Consider the following 14,882-nt stretch of genomic DNA (forward strand, 5'->3'; position numbering starts at 1 on the left):
TTTTGAAACTTTAATTTGAATTCTGAACATGTATTTTAAAGCACAAAAAGACCATCTCTGTGTCAGAAATCCAGCAGTGGTAAAGTGTTAAACTAAACTTGAAAGCAATAAAAGACCTTGAAACCAAAAACCCAGAAAAAAAGGTTAAAACCACAGTGAAAAACAGTGAAAAACTAAAGATTGATAAAAAAAAAAAAAACTCTGAACTTATAAATGATGAGTCTAAAATTACAAAAAAGGTTACAGGTCGAAATACACTTTATCAAAAGTCCAGCTGAAAACTGGAAAAAGACGTCGTTGAGTTAAAACTGCTTAACTTAAAAAACACAGTTTCTGTTAAAATGTCAGACACAAATGGAACTCTGAGTTAAAATTCAGCTTCTGGTGCTACAAGAGTCATTTTCAACTTTCATTTTCAAAAAAAAAACCCAAAAACAAACTGTTAACAGATGGAAAGCTGAGGATCAGTGATTACAGTATAACATCTCACACACACACACACACACTTGGTGGTAGTGTTTTTGCTGCATGCTTTGTGATGTGAATGAATCCCGGCATTTATGTTTCACCAAGTTTCCAGAAACAGGTCAAAATTGGCACATGAGCTTCCGTCTGTGTGTGTGGACATATTTCTGTATGTGTGTGTGTGTGTGTGTGTGTGTGTGTGTGTGTGTGTGTGTGTGTGTGTGCGGGTTTTCGTATGGTTGTGGGGACAAAATGTCCCCACAACTTAGGAAAACCAGGCACAATGTCATTTGTGGGGACATTTCTTGGGTCCCCATGAAGGGAAACAGTGTTTTCTTGACCATGTTGTTGTTACTGAAAAAAGTAAAAGTGCAAAAACATTTCTTTGGGGCTACGCATTGTTTTGGTGTGGGTTAGGGTTAGGGTAAGGGTCAGGGTTAGGGGCTAGACATGAATGGGAGTCAATGGAAGGTCCCCACAAGGATAGAAATACGAAACTGTGCGTGTGTGTGTGTGTGTGTGTGTGTGTGTGTGTGTGTGTGTGTGTGTGTGTGTGTGTGTGTGTGTGTGTGTGTCTTTAAATAGGCTCCATCCAGGAGGTCTTCCTGTCTGTTTGTGCTGCAGGTTCAGAATCTTTTAAAACTCCAGCTCAAACACTGGAACATAAACAGACAGTAGTGGAGTAATTTTGGAGATTTCTGTCCAGTTACTGCTGCTTGTGAAACAGCAGGGTGGACCTGTTAATATCTGCATTTAGTAATCCAGAAACTTTGTCGTTATGGAGGCAGATGAGCAGCTTCCACTCAGGACACGACTGAAATGTCAAACGTCACGATGATGTTTTTTTTTTTTTTTTTTTTTTGCGGCCAGACGAGACGTTAAAGCAGCGATGGCGACACGATTAGAAAAAGCAGTATCTCCACAAAAAGGTAAAAGCTGCCCCAGACCACCAATTCAGCACCGCAATCGATGAAAGACTCCCGGGACAACGTCTACCTATTTGCGAGAGCGCAGGATGCCAGACGATTACCGGCATCGGGAGAGGAAGAGGAGGAGCTGAGAGAGGAGAGCCTCTGCTCGTTCTTCTGGGGGTCGGAAGGAGGGAGGAGGAGGAGGAGGAGGAGGAGGAGGAGGAGGAGGAGGAGGAGGAGGAGGAGGAGTGGAGACACAACAAGTGAGACAGGAAAACGCCAACAGTGATGAATTTGAAACGGACAGAAAGGAAACAGACAGCAGTCCTGATAACGACGCCGGTGAGATCTGCACCGACAGAAACGACAAAAAACAAAGAGCGCCGGGTACCGGAGGACGCCGCGCTTACCTCCAAGTTCGTCCTGGCTTTCTTCAGCACATCACGAGTCCTTGACACTGGAAGACAAACAAAATAATTAACGCCTAATACGAAATAATTAACACATCTTATTCAACTTTATTTCTGTATATGAACCTCTAATATATCTCTGTAAAGACCTGAGAAATGATCAAACCTTCCAGTTTATGACTTCTTTGCAGGACCTAAACTCAGTTCTGCGTGTTTACGCTCGCGGTGTTTCAACACTCACGCTGGCTGACTATGAAGTGCTCCATGCTCTCCTTGGTGCGGCTGGTGCTCCTCAGTCTCTGGATCGTCCCCTTCAGGACTTCCTCCTGCTCGGAAATCCGCAGCTTCAGGGACAAGATCTCCTCTTGCATGCACTGCTCCTGCACAAGCAAACGCCGAGGTGTTGTTAAGACAGCGCGTGTTCGTAAATCTACAAAAAGTCTCCTGTCTCTTCTGACCTTCTTGAGGTTGTGAACAGAGGGGTCGGTGCTGGGAAGCGCCGCTCTCCAGAACATCTTGAGCAGAGACAAGGCCTCCTCCAGGATCTGCCTCAGAGTCTTGGTGTTGGACAGGAGACTCTTCACGCACGCGTAGTCCAGGAGCTGCGAAACCACAGCGGACTCACTGAGTTCACATGTCCGATCACCGCGACAAGCTAACGCGTCCGCCGTATTGGAAAGGCGGAATGTGAGTTTTTGGTTTGAAAAGTGAATTTCTCTAGTTCTTGGATCGACAGTGAAATGCAGAAATACAGAAACACCGACCGGCTCGCCGCCCTGCCTCTGGCAGTCCTCCAGCAGCGGCGGGCTCAGGCAGGCCTGCAGGGTGGTCTCCATGTGCTGGACGAGACTGCGGCCCTCCAGGACCTGCTGCTGCAGCGCGCTGAAGTCGTCCACGTGGCCGATGGCGTGGCGACCGTTGCGGTTGGCGTACGATCCGTCGGGGGCCTCCCCCTCCAGCTCAGAGTGGGGGTCCAGGGGGTCTGCAGGGGGGTAACACAGCTAGAATGCATTTTTTTGGATGGACAGCGGTGTATTTCTTGTCAATAAAATCCAAACGGTGTTAATATTGTTAAGGAGAAATCCACTCTGGAGTCAGATGAAGTTAGAGTCACACCATTGGCAGTGCTATGGCTGTCGTCCAGGTCTGAGTAGGGGGGACCGGGAGATCCACAGTTAAACAGACCAATGTCCCTGACTGGAGGAGACGGAGCTGGGTCTGCGGAGCGCGCACACACACACACACACACACACAAACACACACACAAACCAGGCTTGGACCACGGCATGCTGAAGCATCGCGGACGTCCTGCAGGGCGGGGCGTCGGGCCGAGGCGCCTCACCGTGAATCAGCTGGCGCCGGTAGAAGCTCTCCCTCTGCGGGCTGGCAGTGAGGGCGCAGAGGGACGGCGTGCGGGGGGAGCCGCCGCCCCCCAGCTTCTGCTCCAGCTGCTTGTGGAGCTCCAGCTGCTTGAGGGCGCTGTTCTCCTGGACGCTGCTCTGCAGCTGGGCTCGCAGACTCCGCACCTCCCCCAGCAGCTCGGCCAGCTCCAGCGGCAGGCCCGGCACCTCGCACAGGTAGCCTGCAAACCAGAACGCACAGCGGTTCACTTCAACCATCTTTGTAAGTTGAAAAAAATGCTTGAGTAATACATCCTTGCAACCACTGGGTGTCGCCAAACTACTAATTTGAAAAGAAAATCTTCCAAACAGTTTTTCTTTCACATTGTTGATATAAAACCATGTGCCGGCTGACCTTTGCTGGCGCTTGTGCTGGAACACACTCGATCGTAGACGTGCAGCTCGCTCTGCAGCGAGTGGATGAGGTCTCTGCTCTCACAGAGCTGCTGCTGCAGCAGGGACACCTCGTGCTGAAGCCTGCCGGCACAGAAACACATCACACAGTCAGAGAGAGGCTTTACAAACGCACCGCTCCTCTGTGCACGTTCGAACTCAGGACGCAGACCTGTTGGTTTTCTCCTGGCCGGCCTGTCGCTCCTGCCTCAGGGAGTGGATCTGCTGGCCCTGCTCCTGGCTGTGAGCCTGCAGTCTCCTCAGCTCCTCCTTCCACTGCTCGGCCTCCAGCTCGGACTGCTTCAGCCGGGCCCGCGCTGTGAACACCGCCTCCCGCAGCTGCGCCACCTCCTCGCCTGTGTCTGAGGGGAAAGCAGAGATTAAATGCAGGGCCTGGTTCGAAGCAGCTGTTTGCTGCACATTAAAATACCTGAGCTGGCCTGCAGGCGAGACTGCAGAGCCACATTTTCTTCCTTCAGGATCCGGATCTCGTTGGACAGTTGAGTGACGGTGTCCAAACCCTGGATGTAGATGTTTGTTGGCGCCCCTGAACAACAAATATTAATAAAAAAAAAACCATTTATTCCATGTCTTAAAAATAAAGAAGCCTCTGTGTTTCCGTTACTGCTCCAGCGTCGGAGCTACGTCACCTCCATCACGCGTGGTGTTGGCCAGCTTCTCCTCCAGCTGCTGCCGAAGCCTCTCATTGGTCCTGATGGACTCTTCCAGACGCTGCCGGAGACACTTCACCTCCCGCAGGTGCTCCTCTATCAGATTCACCCCTGGAGACAAACCATGCTATTGTATCTGCAGGAAAACATCCTAAACTGGTGCAAACTCAGCGGGTTACAGACAGTTTTGCGTTTGATTACTCTGAAACGGTCTCCTACCTGCTTGGCTTCCGCTCGCTTGATGTCCAGACGGAGCAGAAAAGCTCACATTCGGCTGAACTAAGCTCTCCACGTCCCACAAAGGCCCCCCGGCCAACAGGCCCGGGTCGGACTTCATGGAGTGGCTGTCGGCGATGCCGCCCGGCTGGTACTGTTGAAAGGCATGATGGGATATGTGGCTGTAGCCTGAGAGATCGTGCTGGTTGTGGGGCGGGGGAGGGAGGGTGAACAGAGCCTTGTCGTAACCTGTAATGACACGGACGGGACAAACAAACGCGGTGAGACGGAGGGCTGTGAACAAGCTGAAGAAAGGAAACCATAAAAAAGGCGTCACGGTTGCCTAGCAACGTGGTCTGACTGGGGACAGGAAGTGACACGGATAGGAAACAAAGGACGATGAGCACAGGAACAAGGTGGGGAACTCTGCGAGTCACAGCCGTCCGGGGGTCCCATACCTCTGCAGGGACGAGGGGCGGAAGCCACACTGGCAGAGCAAAGCATGTTGGGACAGCTGCTGGAAGACTTGAGGACGCCATGAGGGCAGGGGACAGAGGGACAGACTGGAAAGAGGGGAATGGAGGGTGAAAGGATGGAAAGACATGCTGATAAAAGACGAAAAAAGGGTCTGAGCTTCAACGATACCGTTGGGTTCTGGTCCCGGTCCCGGTCCCAGTCCTGGCTCCTGCAGCCGCTGCTCCTCCTGGTATTCTCTGGAGTCCAGATCCGAGCACAGCTCCACATCCTCGGTGGTTTGGTACTCGTCGGACACCAGGGAGGTCCTGTCCGAGTGGTCGGTGGTCTCGGAGAGGGCGTGGCAGCTGGACGGCGTCTCGGGACGCTGCTGCAGCTTCATGTGGAGCGACTCGATGATTTTATCCTTCTGCTGCAGCTCTTTGCTCAGCCTGCACACAGACAAGACAGTCAGCAAATCTCCCTTTCAAACTTAAACTTACAACAAATAGAAAAACATAACAATAAAACACATTTAAATCTGCAGTAATCCATCCTTCTTCTGTCAGTGGGTCAAGCTACTAATGGAAAGTGAATATAAAGGGTGGAGGGTGGAAAAGCACGTCTCTCTTACTGTTTGATCTGCTGAACCATGAGCTGCCTGTTTCTCTCCAGCAGCATCTTAAAAAAGAGCGTGTCTCTTGTTTGGCCTCGACCAACAGAGAAAGACCACAGAGAGTCCCTGTACAGGGAGCTGCTCTGAGAAACCATAGACTTCCACAGAGGAGCCATCTGGGAGTCGGTCCAGGCCACAAAACAAAGAGCCGAAGTGTTTCAAGCGTATAGAGGTGGAAGAAAGTTGCAAAAACTTAAGACGTTCCTTTTCCCCAAATTTAGGATGTTAAATTATGTTTGGTTTTGAAAGAAAAATGAAGAAAAGAATGCAGTACAGAGTCAAAACAAGCCTAATATTTAGGCCATTATCAGTAAATCCAAGAGGAAGAGTGTGCTGCTGTGCAGCAAACTCTAACCCTGGAGGTCTTAATCCAGCCTGGGGGGGTGGAAGTCTGCCTGCATGCTGCTCCAAGAAACCACAGACTTCCACAGATAATCCACTGAGCGACCGTCCAGTCCTCGAAACAAAGCAGAAGGGTCCAAACGCGACTAATTTTCAGTAAATCCAACAGAAACGGTCTGAGACTGAGGAGAGCGAGGAGCTGCAAGTAAAAGCAAAGTAAAACTGCGTGTCCTAATCCGGCCGTGTGGGACACCTGCACGTTGCCTGCTGGACTGAAGCATCTTAAATGGCTCATGCGGTGGCCGGCTGGTGGATTACCGGCAGCCGTCTGTCCCCTGCTCGCCATCAGCGGCCATGTGAACGGCTCGTCACATGACGGGGGACTAATGACGAGCGCACAAAGGGAGCTTATGTCCTCAAGGAAGGTCAACAGATCAGGAAGCTGCAGGTGACTCTACTTGTTGAGGATTTAAAGGCTGGATCGTCATCTTTGTTAAAATGTTTTTTACATGAAATTTAAAACACACATTAGCTTCACGTGACTCACCGCAGGGCCAGTAACTCGTGTCCCGTCTTATCATCGTGGCTCTCTGTTCGTTCTCCTGTTCAAAAGAAGGAACAGAGAAGAACGGCAGTGAGGGGAACATCGTTCAGGGAGTCAAAAATTCAACAAAAGGCGTTCTTTGTTTTCTGTTTCTCTTCTGACATCAAACCATCGTTACAGTTTGTTGGTGCTCCAGTGCAGCTCTGCACTGCATGGTCAGGTAAATCCTGCTCCAGCTGTGGTGATATGTTTATAGAAGACTTTTTAGAGGAAAACATATCCAACCCGGTGCTGCATGTCGCGCACGGGGGAGTGTGAGAGTCACAGGCAGAGCTTTATAACTTTCAGAATCATCCAGTGAATGGAGCTTTATAAACTGTAGAGCCGTGAACTGAATCGAGCTTTATAGCCGGCAGGATGGACGCTGGCTCTGCCGTCAGCCCGGAAACGGCTGTGACAGTATCAGGCATGAAGCTCCTCTAACTTAAACAAACTGCAGCCTGGGGGTGAAAAAGTTCACAACAGCAGAAAGCGAATGATGGGCAGAGGAGTAAAGTGAGAAAACATAACAAAACATTTGGAATTGACTTTTTGGACACTGTGTTGCGACTGCAAGGATGAGGAGAGTTTGTGCGTGCTGGACTGAGAAGAGACGCTGCTTACGTCCACTGATCTTGGTGAGCACTCTCTGTGCCAGCGCCGAGCTCTGAGCCAGCTGCTCCCTGAAGCTCTGACCCATGTAGTAATCAATGTCGTTGGCCCGCAGCAGCTCCTCAAAGGCCTGAACGCAGCGGAGAGAGTGAATGAGGCTCAGGACTGGGCTCTGGGAATGTACAGTAGTCTGCAGACAGAGGTGTGTGTGAGCAGCACCTTGGTGGTGTCTCCAAGGTGTTGGGTCAGGATGTGTCCGACTCCCTGGCCCTCTCTCATCCTCTGCCGCAGGTGGGACAGCTCACGAGCTTGAGTCTGGATCAGAGTGCTGTACTTCCTGTGAAGAGAGGAGCCTCAGAGTGAGCGGCCTCGACTCCTATGACTCAGTTCTGGATGAAGCAGCTCCGCTCCTCCTCCTCCTCACCCGGGCCAGGTGGCACATTTCCCCTCCTCTGCTTGGTCTTTGCTGCCGCTGCTGCTCAGCTGAGCCTCCAGGGAGGCGACTCGCGCCACCAGCTCCTGCAGCTCCGCGCTGGGTTTGGATTCAGAGCGAACGGCCTGAGTGTCAGACATCCAGCCTTCGTCCTCCTCCAGGGCGCTGGGGGCCGGCGAGGTCTGGAAGGCCCAGTTCACCTGAAAGAGACCATATTAAAGGATAAATAACCTCCAAAACAACAGGCGAAGAGAGTAAATCGTGGAACTTGCTGTACGCTGGTACCTTTCGGGGCGTGCGCTCGAGGCTGGAGGCGTAGTCGCTGGTGGTGGACAGGGAGCGCACGCGCAGCTGCAGGCCGCGGATCACTTTGTGGCAGCGGGTCAGCTGAGCGCGGAGGTCCTGGACCAGGTGCTGGAGGGACGCCGACTCCTCCAGCGTCCCTCGGTTACTGCTGCTGCTGCTGCCGCCGCCGTACCAGCCGCCGCCCGTCGCCTCGCCGTCCTGATGGTGGGACAGCGACGTGCACATCTCCAGGTCGTCAAACTCTGAAAGGGATGGAGATGGAGATGATTTATTGGAGCTTGTGAGAAAGCCATAAAATGATTTAGTCACAGTTTTGCCGCTGCGCTCCTCACCCGGGCTGCTGGTGTCTTCCCGCTCCGCCTCGTTCTCGCTGCGGCCGCAGGTCTCATAGCCCAGATCCTGGAGGTCCACCTGCACCTGCTTGCTGGCCTGCTGGACGGAAGTCTCCGCTGCTCAGAGGGGAAACGGACGTTACTTGAAGCTTCGCTCCTGTTACAGTCGGCTGTGTGTGTGTTTTCCTCACGGAGACTCACTCAGCAGGTCCCTGTAGTCCTTCAGCTGCTCGGCCTGAGCGTGCACCGTGGCCTCGGACACCATCAGCCGCTCCTGCAGCTCCCGGTTCTCCTGGTGGCTCAGGGCCAGATTGGAGCGCAGACGGGCCGACTGCTCACGCAGACCCTCGTCCATGTCCCGCCAGAGCGCTCCCAGCTCGCCGCCGTCGCCGGCCGGTCCCGCCTCCTGCAAGAAGTTTTAAAAGGTTCGGTTTCATTCCGGCTGTCAGACTCACACTGGAGCGTTTTCTAGAGAAGCTGCTGGAAGGTCTCTGCCAGGAGGACTGGAAGGTCCTGATCTGAACCTGTATGGGTCTCGTTACCGTCTGGGGCTGGTGGAGGTGAGGCGCGCTGGTCCTCAGGTCCAGAGAGCACGGCCTCATGCAGTGCCTCTTCCCCGGCTCATCGCTCAGACAGACCGACGGAGGGCCTCGCTTCCCCACTGCCACTGGACATAATTCCTCCTCTTCCTCCTCCTCATCTTCCTCTTCAGTATCCTCCTCCTCCTCCTCCTCCTCCTCTTCATCCTGGTCGTCTTGATTCAGGCTCTCGTAATCCTCCTCGGCCCGTTCCCGGCTTTCCCTCAAAGCCTCGTACTCCTGCTGCAGCCTGTGCAGGGCGCTCCTGCCAGAGAGAGGCGGGGGAGTCGCGCTCAGCCTCAAGTGACGCTGACGGTAAACATCCACCATCGAACCGAGACGCACCTCATCTGGGCCACAGAGGTGTAGCCATCCTTCTCCAGCTGGGACTTGATCTCCCCGAGCTCCACTTCCAGGGTTCTGTTGGCGTCTTCCAGCTGCTTGACCTCAGCCCTCTGAGACAGCGCCCTCCTCACCAGGCCGCCGGCCACGCCCTCCGCTCCACCGGCCTTCAAACACATCGGAACAATTTGTTCATTCATCATTTCTACCAGTTTACACAGCGCGACACGGTCCTGCAGCAGAACGCTGGACTGAGATGCTTTTTAGCCTCAAAGCAGAATAATCTCAGGATCTGAGGCAGGCTGATAATCCCTCCGTCCGTCTTCTACTCAGATTTGTCCATTTTAGGACTGTGGGGAACGGGAGCAGATCAGAGCTTATGTTGTGTGAAGGAAACACCAGCAACTGGTCTCCAATACAATTTTGATATCTTGTAGGAGGGTTTGATTTCAAAGTTTAGTCCATTTTTAAATTTAAATGTTCCCTGACTTTAAAGTGTCTTTATTCTCCACAATCATTATTTTTTTTTTTTAGAATATTTTACTTTTCTATGATTTTAGACATATCCTTTTGATATATTTTATATGTTTGTATCTTTCAGAAATGCTATTTCACTCTCCCTTTTAAGAATATCATTTTAGATTAATAATTCTACTTTCTTGGCATCTTTTCCTCTGTTGTTTTGGGGATGTATTGTCTCTTCATTTCATCCTATTTAATTTTATCACACTTATCACACCTGTTTATATGTCTTTGTATATATCTTTTCTTCAAATCCATTGTCTGAAATGTCTTTAAATGCACAAATGGTACATGTATCTGTTTTCTCTGATGTTAAAAAACGCATTTAAAAGTTGAAGCTGGTGAAAACGTGCTGCAGCTCGACTCCAGTTTAAACTGTTCCTCGCCGGCAGCTCCAGGACTGATCTTAAAGCTCTTTTCTTTACGTGCTGCTGCACTCACACATAAATCTGACCACTTATCTGAATATATTTCACATTATGGAGCCGGTCTGTTTAACACTTTAGAGATGAAATTAAAAGAAAAGTGTGTTGAAGCTGCATTTTGTTGTTTCATTTGAGAGCTTGAGACAGATTAGGATCAGCCAACCTTAAGGCAGTTTCCCAGGTCTGCTCTGGATAATACAAAGTGTATCTTCTACTTTTCTTTGACATTAGTTTTAAGGAGCGTCAGAGCAGAAACAACCCTACGAGGCTGGAATGAAGGTATTTCACTGTACCTGGTTGGAGCTCAAACTTCTGGCAGCCGCGTTATCCTCGTCATCCTCGATGCTGTCCGTGAACTCGTCGCTGCTGCCATCCTCGTTGTCTCCTTCCTCCTCCTCATCCTCCTCCTCCTCCTCAGTGCTGAGCTCTGGAATCACAAACACCATTTAAGGACAATGTTCTTCAGCTCCTTATTTTTCAGTTCCCCGTCCGCCGCCGCCCTGCTGATCCCTGCGAAGTGCAGCCTCTCTGCGGGCTGCGCTCTCGCCCCGTCTCTGCACTGAATCACCGTTTGTTGAAGTCATGAGACTGAAGGGAAATGTTATGTCACACTCTGCCAGCAAGCCAAACACTCAAGCCGGTGCGGCCCAGTCCGAGTGTGTGTTTAAATGAGCTCACTGGAGAAACTTCAGCGGGAAGGAATGAAATGGATTTTAGACTAAAAACACATTTCCACACGCTGAAGGGGGTTATGGCAGTTGCACGTCATGTTTGCGTTGAGCCGCTGTGTGTATATACACACACACACACAAACGTGCATGATTTGACTAGAGTGCAGGAGTTCACTGGAAAGTTAAAAGGGGAGGCTGTTTTATATAACGAGACGCCACAGGCCGGCGCACAAAAACACACTCTGTGAGTCAGAGCTGGAGGGGTGTGTATCCACCGCTGCTCAGGCTTATTATAGGATTATGATATAGTCCATCATTTTTCAAAAGGCCTTCATCAGTGAGAGGTCTCCACCCTTCAGTGAGGTGAATATAGACTGAATCTCTTTGTAAACAGGCAGGAAATTTGACGGAGTGAAACCCCTGGGCTATTATCGCTCAAACAATGTGCCTCGTAGGGCGAAGAGGTTGAATGCGGGGCCCCGTCTACACACTGTGGCACGTTACTGTAATAACGGACGGGGTTTTTTTCCTCATTAAATTCACTATTTTTTTTTTCTTTTTATTGAAAGGGTCCAAAAGATGGCCTTAATTGGAACTGTGAAGATCCAACTGTGTGTTACAGCCGAAGAGCCATGCAAACATGACGACCATGCCACAATCTCATGCATGAGGGAGCGAGGACAAAACACACTTGTTTGCACTAGATATGCATTTCTGTTGTTCCATTTGAATGTTTCAGTGTGTGTACAAGACCTGGATCCTCTTCAGATATTTGATGTTTGAGACATATTTCAGTCTGTGACTGTTGTGTTGTGCTTATAGTACAAGTATGACACTGTAGGATGGAGGAGGGGGGGGTTAGGGGTTCACTATCGGGGCATCCGTTCAACATGTTCCCACTTAAAAACACAATAAAGAGGAATCCATACCAGACGTGCTTCGGGCAAAGCACATTTTTATTTTGATGCATTTTGAAATACAAAAAAAAAAAAAAAAAAAAAAAAAAGTGGTTGACAATGGCTCCATCTTTGATGAAAAACCAGGGCACAGATTCTTAGGAAATGTCCTCTAACCGATGTAAATGTTTAAAATGGAAAGTATTTCTGGCATCCGTGAAGATAAAGAGCACTGTGTAAACTGGATAAACTGCTCAGCAAGATCTGACTGCATCTGGATAAAGTTAAACTAGCTAACAGACACTGGAAAAAAAATCCATTAATAAACGTTTATTTTAAATAATCTAGGCATATTTTGCAGCTTCATTCTAACGAGGATGACCTTAAGATTCATGCAGAAACTTTGCGACGGCCTTGTAACGGATTCACGTCAAAGAACGAAGGTGGGTGAAGGTTCAAGGTCAGGTCTGAACCGAACAGGGGGGGGAATATTTTCTGAGGGGGAATTGTTGAATCCACACATCTTGTTTTTTGTTTTTTTTACAGATGATATAGAAACAAGTGATAGATGGTGAGACGCTGCACTCTAAGGCATGAGCTGGCATTTCTCCCCAAGACGTGACTTCAGTGTGACAGTAAGGCTGGAAGAGCGACACCGGTGAGAGACAGTACACAGAAACATGGCAAGATAGAAGCTACCAAGCAAATACGCAGGCAGTTAAAAAAAAAAAAAAAAAAATCTAAACCACACCACACAAAATATAATAAATAAAACTCTGACATTTTCACTTCATCGCAGTGCTCTGCACACGGCTCTGTGAGTGTGAGTAGTGCTTGTGCTTTGGAGATGGAGCCGCCTGCGAGCGCGGGGCCGGGCTGCGGTCCGGGCTCGGCGGACCGCCGCCGCTCGCAGGCGGCTCCGCCTCAACGTGACTCGGGGGTGCTGTGACCACGAGCGGAGCGTCACGGAGCGTTAGTGGGGGCTGGACTCTGCCCGTTCCCACCTCCAAAGTCGGCCCGTCTTTTGGCCGCCCTGTCCAGCGTCAGGGCCAGGCTACGGGTCCGAGCCAGGACCTCGTCCAGCTGTCCGCGGAGCGCCTGAACCGAATCTAACTCTGTGTGGAGGGCCAGGATCTTCTCTGAGCTGCTGCAGGGGCAAACAGAGGAGGAGGGGGGGAAAGCAGGTTATTTAGAACAAACACATCAACACCGAGGGCGCCCCGGGTTTCAGGGTTTCGGAGACGCCTGCTGAATCCTGTCAGTCACGCCAGGATGGGAGCGAAATGGGAATCAAAGGGTTAAATCTACCTGTCACTCTTATGAATCTGAGTGAGATTCTGGTACAATCTCTTCTCTGCCCTCAGCGCGTCGTTCAGCTGGTTGTACTCGAACACCAGCTGCTCCAGAACACACTGCAACACACGACCGAGAAGGAATGAGATATTTCAAAGCAGAGAAAACGCCTGAAAAGCAACGGAGCGAAGCGGAATCGTACGTGATGATCAGCAGCTTCTGTCGAGGCGCCTCCTGACTGCTGATGAGCCAGAGACGAGCGCAGTGCAGAGAGCTCCTTCTGCCGACGGAAAACACAAAAGATGTAACTCGCGGGAGTAAAGAAAAAAAAAGTGTGTGAAAGTATTTTCTCGACGTCCACAGATACCTGAGTCTCTTTCTCCCTTTTCAGCACCAGCTGCATCTCCTCCTGCAGGGCCCTCATCTCAGCCTCGCCGTCCTCTGAAAGCGGCTGCACGGCCTCTTTCCGAGTCTGCATCAGCTCCTTCAGGAGGAAACATCAGAGCGAGACCAGGTTATGTGTGAGACAAAGTTAACAAAAAACAACCACAAAGCATGAAAAAAGACAAAAACAAGGCATGGTAATTAAAAAAACTAGATGTTTAGGATGTGGGGGGGTTAAAGAGGGATGAAAGCGGCAGGATGAGCAGGTACCTTGATGAGAGCTTCCTTCTCTTTGAGCAGATTCTCGGCGCCGGTCTCTCTCTCCCGGTCCCGCCTCAGCTGGCTCAGCTCCTGCTCTCGCTGGGACAGCAGCCTGCGCAGCTCCTGCAGCTGGCCGGTCCGCTCGTCGATCACTAAGGAGAGCCGGTAGGAGTAGTCCTGGTGGACAGGAGGGTGAGGGAGGTGAGAGGCTGTGTCTGGTACTGATGTGTGTGTGTTGGCGGCCAGCAGCAGGGTCTACCTGCAGATACTGATCCTTGGAGCCGAGGGTGTTGAGCAGGTCGTTGATCTGCGCTTGATGCTCGTCGGACTGCCGGCTGCGGTCCGACAGCAGCTCCTGGAAGAGCTTCTCCTTCAGAGCCAGCCGAGCCTTCAGCTCCTCCACCACCTCAGAGGGACTGGCCTGAACCCGGGCGATGAGGGCGGCCGTCAGATCCTGCAGCAACGTGCAAAAAAACAAAAAAAAATACTCCGGCGTCACCACACCTGCTGCGTTTGTAGAAACCAAACGAGTAGCACAGGTTTGTCTAGGTGAGCCTGCCTCTCCAGGCACTTTCAGGGGAAACGTGTTGCACCTGTGTCTCCTGGCTGCGTGTCTGCAGGGCTGCCTGCAGCTGGGCGATGATGGCGTCCTTCTCCCGCAGAGCGTTCCTCTCCTTCGCCTCGCTCTGCTGCTTCTGCCACTGGAGGTTCCTGTAGGCCTCTGCAGCCTGCTCCAGCTCCAGCTCTTTACCCCGCATCAAACCGTCAAGACTCTGAAAAAAACAGAAATATGACACCCCGAAAAATAACTTTAAAAAAACATGTGTGGCTCCAGCGTGCTCCAGGAGTTGTGAACGTTAGATCTTACCGTGATGGTCTCCTCGTTGTTGGCCAGGATGCAGCGCAGCCTCTCCAGATCTCGCTCCTTCTCCCTCAGGGCGAGCTGCAGCCCCCTCACCTGACTCTCCTGCTCCTCCAAACACCGGAACTTGTCATCGATAGAGCGCTGAAGCAAACAGCAGAAGCCAAAACTCCCGTTACCGAGCAGCACACCAAGTCATGACACTGACTATATCAGTTTGACGACTTTAAACGGTTTATTTGATGTTAATGACACCGAATTTATACAAATTCACATTTACACTATTTTAACCTGATTTTGTGTGTGTGCAGGTACCGCAGTGTTTTACCTCCAGAGCTCTGTCTCGGTCTTTAATGCGCTCCCTCAGCTTGTCCAGCAGAGTATCTCTGGGTTTGGTGCTTCCTGCTGAATCCAGCATCTCCGAGTAGTCCTGCAGATTGTATTT

General features: G+C 50.9%; 1 protein-coding gene across 8 annotated transcripts in view; it reads right to left on the minus strand.

Annotated features, from left to right (window-relative positions):
* The window catches only part of LOC115406036 (myomegalin), a 49,523-nt gene that overhangs the window by 1,265 nt on the left and 33,376 nt on the right, over window positions 1-14,882 (minus strand). For 2 of the 8 annotated variants that reach the window (XM_030115908.1, XM_030115900.1), the window contains 33 exons: window positions 14,766-14,867; window positions 14,444-14,581; window positions 14,169-14,348; window positions 13,835-14,029; window positions 13,585-13,752; window positions 13,298-13,414; window positions 13,133-13,210; window positions 12,946-13,049; window positions 12,642-12,784; window positions 10,364-10,497; window positions 9,127-9,290; window positions 8,746-9,046; window positions 8,405-8,609; window positions 8,204-8,323; window positions 7,851-8,113; window positions 7,557-7,765; window positions 7,352-7,469; window positions 7,145-7,262; window positions 6,485-6,539; window positions 5,112-5,371; window positions 4,925-5,029; window positions 4,470-4,715; window positions 4,230-4,361; window positions 4,010-4,126; window positions 3,752-3,941; window positions 3,542-3,663; window positions 3,129-3,368; window positions 2,903-3,004; window positions 2,551-2,768; window positions 2,245-2,388; window positions 2,028-2,166; window positions 1,787-1,833; window positions 1,496-1,550 (listed from right to left, as the gene is read on the minus strand). In XM_030115908.1, the coding sequence (XP_029971768.1) occupies window positions 1,496-1,550; window positions 1,787-1,833; window positions 2,028-2,166; window positions 2,245-2,388; window positions 2,551-2,768; window positions 2,903-3,004; window positions 3,129-3,368; window positions 3,542-3,663; window positions 3,752-3,941; window positions 4,010-4,126; window positions 4,230-4,361; window positions 4,470-4,715; window positions 4,925-5,029; window positions 5,112-5,371; window positions 6,485-6,539; window positions 7,145-7,262; window positions 7,352-7,469; window positions 7,557-7,765; window positions 7,851-8,113; window positions 8,204-8,323; window positions 8,405-8,609; window positions 8,746-9,046; window positions 9,127-9,290; window positions 10,364-10,497; window positions 12,642-12,784; window positions 12,946-13,049; window positions 13,133-13,210; window positions 13,298-13,414; window positions 13,585-13,752; window positions 13,835-14,029; window positions 14,169-14,348; window positions 14,444-14,581; window positions 14,766-14,867 (5,029 nt within the window). Of the gene's footprint in view, window positions 1-1,461; window positions 1,551-1,786; window positions 1,834-2,027; window positions 2,167-2,244; window positions 2,389-2,550; window positions 2,769-2,902; window positions 3,005-3,128; window positions 3,369-3,541; window positions 3,664-3,751; window positions 3,942-4,009; window positions 4,127-4,229; window positions 4,362-4,469; window positions 4,716-4,924; window positions 5,030-5,111; window positions 5,372-6,484; window positions 6,540-7,144; window positions 7,263-7,351; window positions 7,470-7,556; window positions 7,766-7,850; window positions 8,114-8,203; window positions 8,324-8,404; window positions 8,610-8,745; window positions 9,047-9,126; window positions 9,291-10,363; window positions 10,498-12,641; window positions 12,785-12,945; window positions 13,050-13,132; window positions 13,211-13,297; window positions 13,415-13,584; window positions 13,753-13,834; window positions 14,030-14,168; window positions 14,349-14,443; window positions 14,582-14,765; window positions 14,868-14,882 lie in introns of all 8 variants that reach the window. The other 6 variants (XM_030115901.1, XM_030115905.1, XM_030115904.1 and 3 more) reach the window with 6 other exon arrangements.

Source organism: Salarias fasciatus, chromosome 18 (genome assembly GCF_902148845.1).
Source record: "Salarias fasciatus chromosome 18, fSalaFa1.1, whole genome shotgun sequence".
NCBI classification, from domain to species: Eukaryota; Metazoa; Chordata; class Actinopteri; order Blenniiformes; family Blenniidae; genus Salarias; species Salarias fasciatus.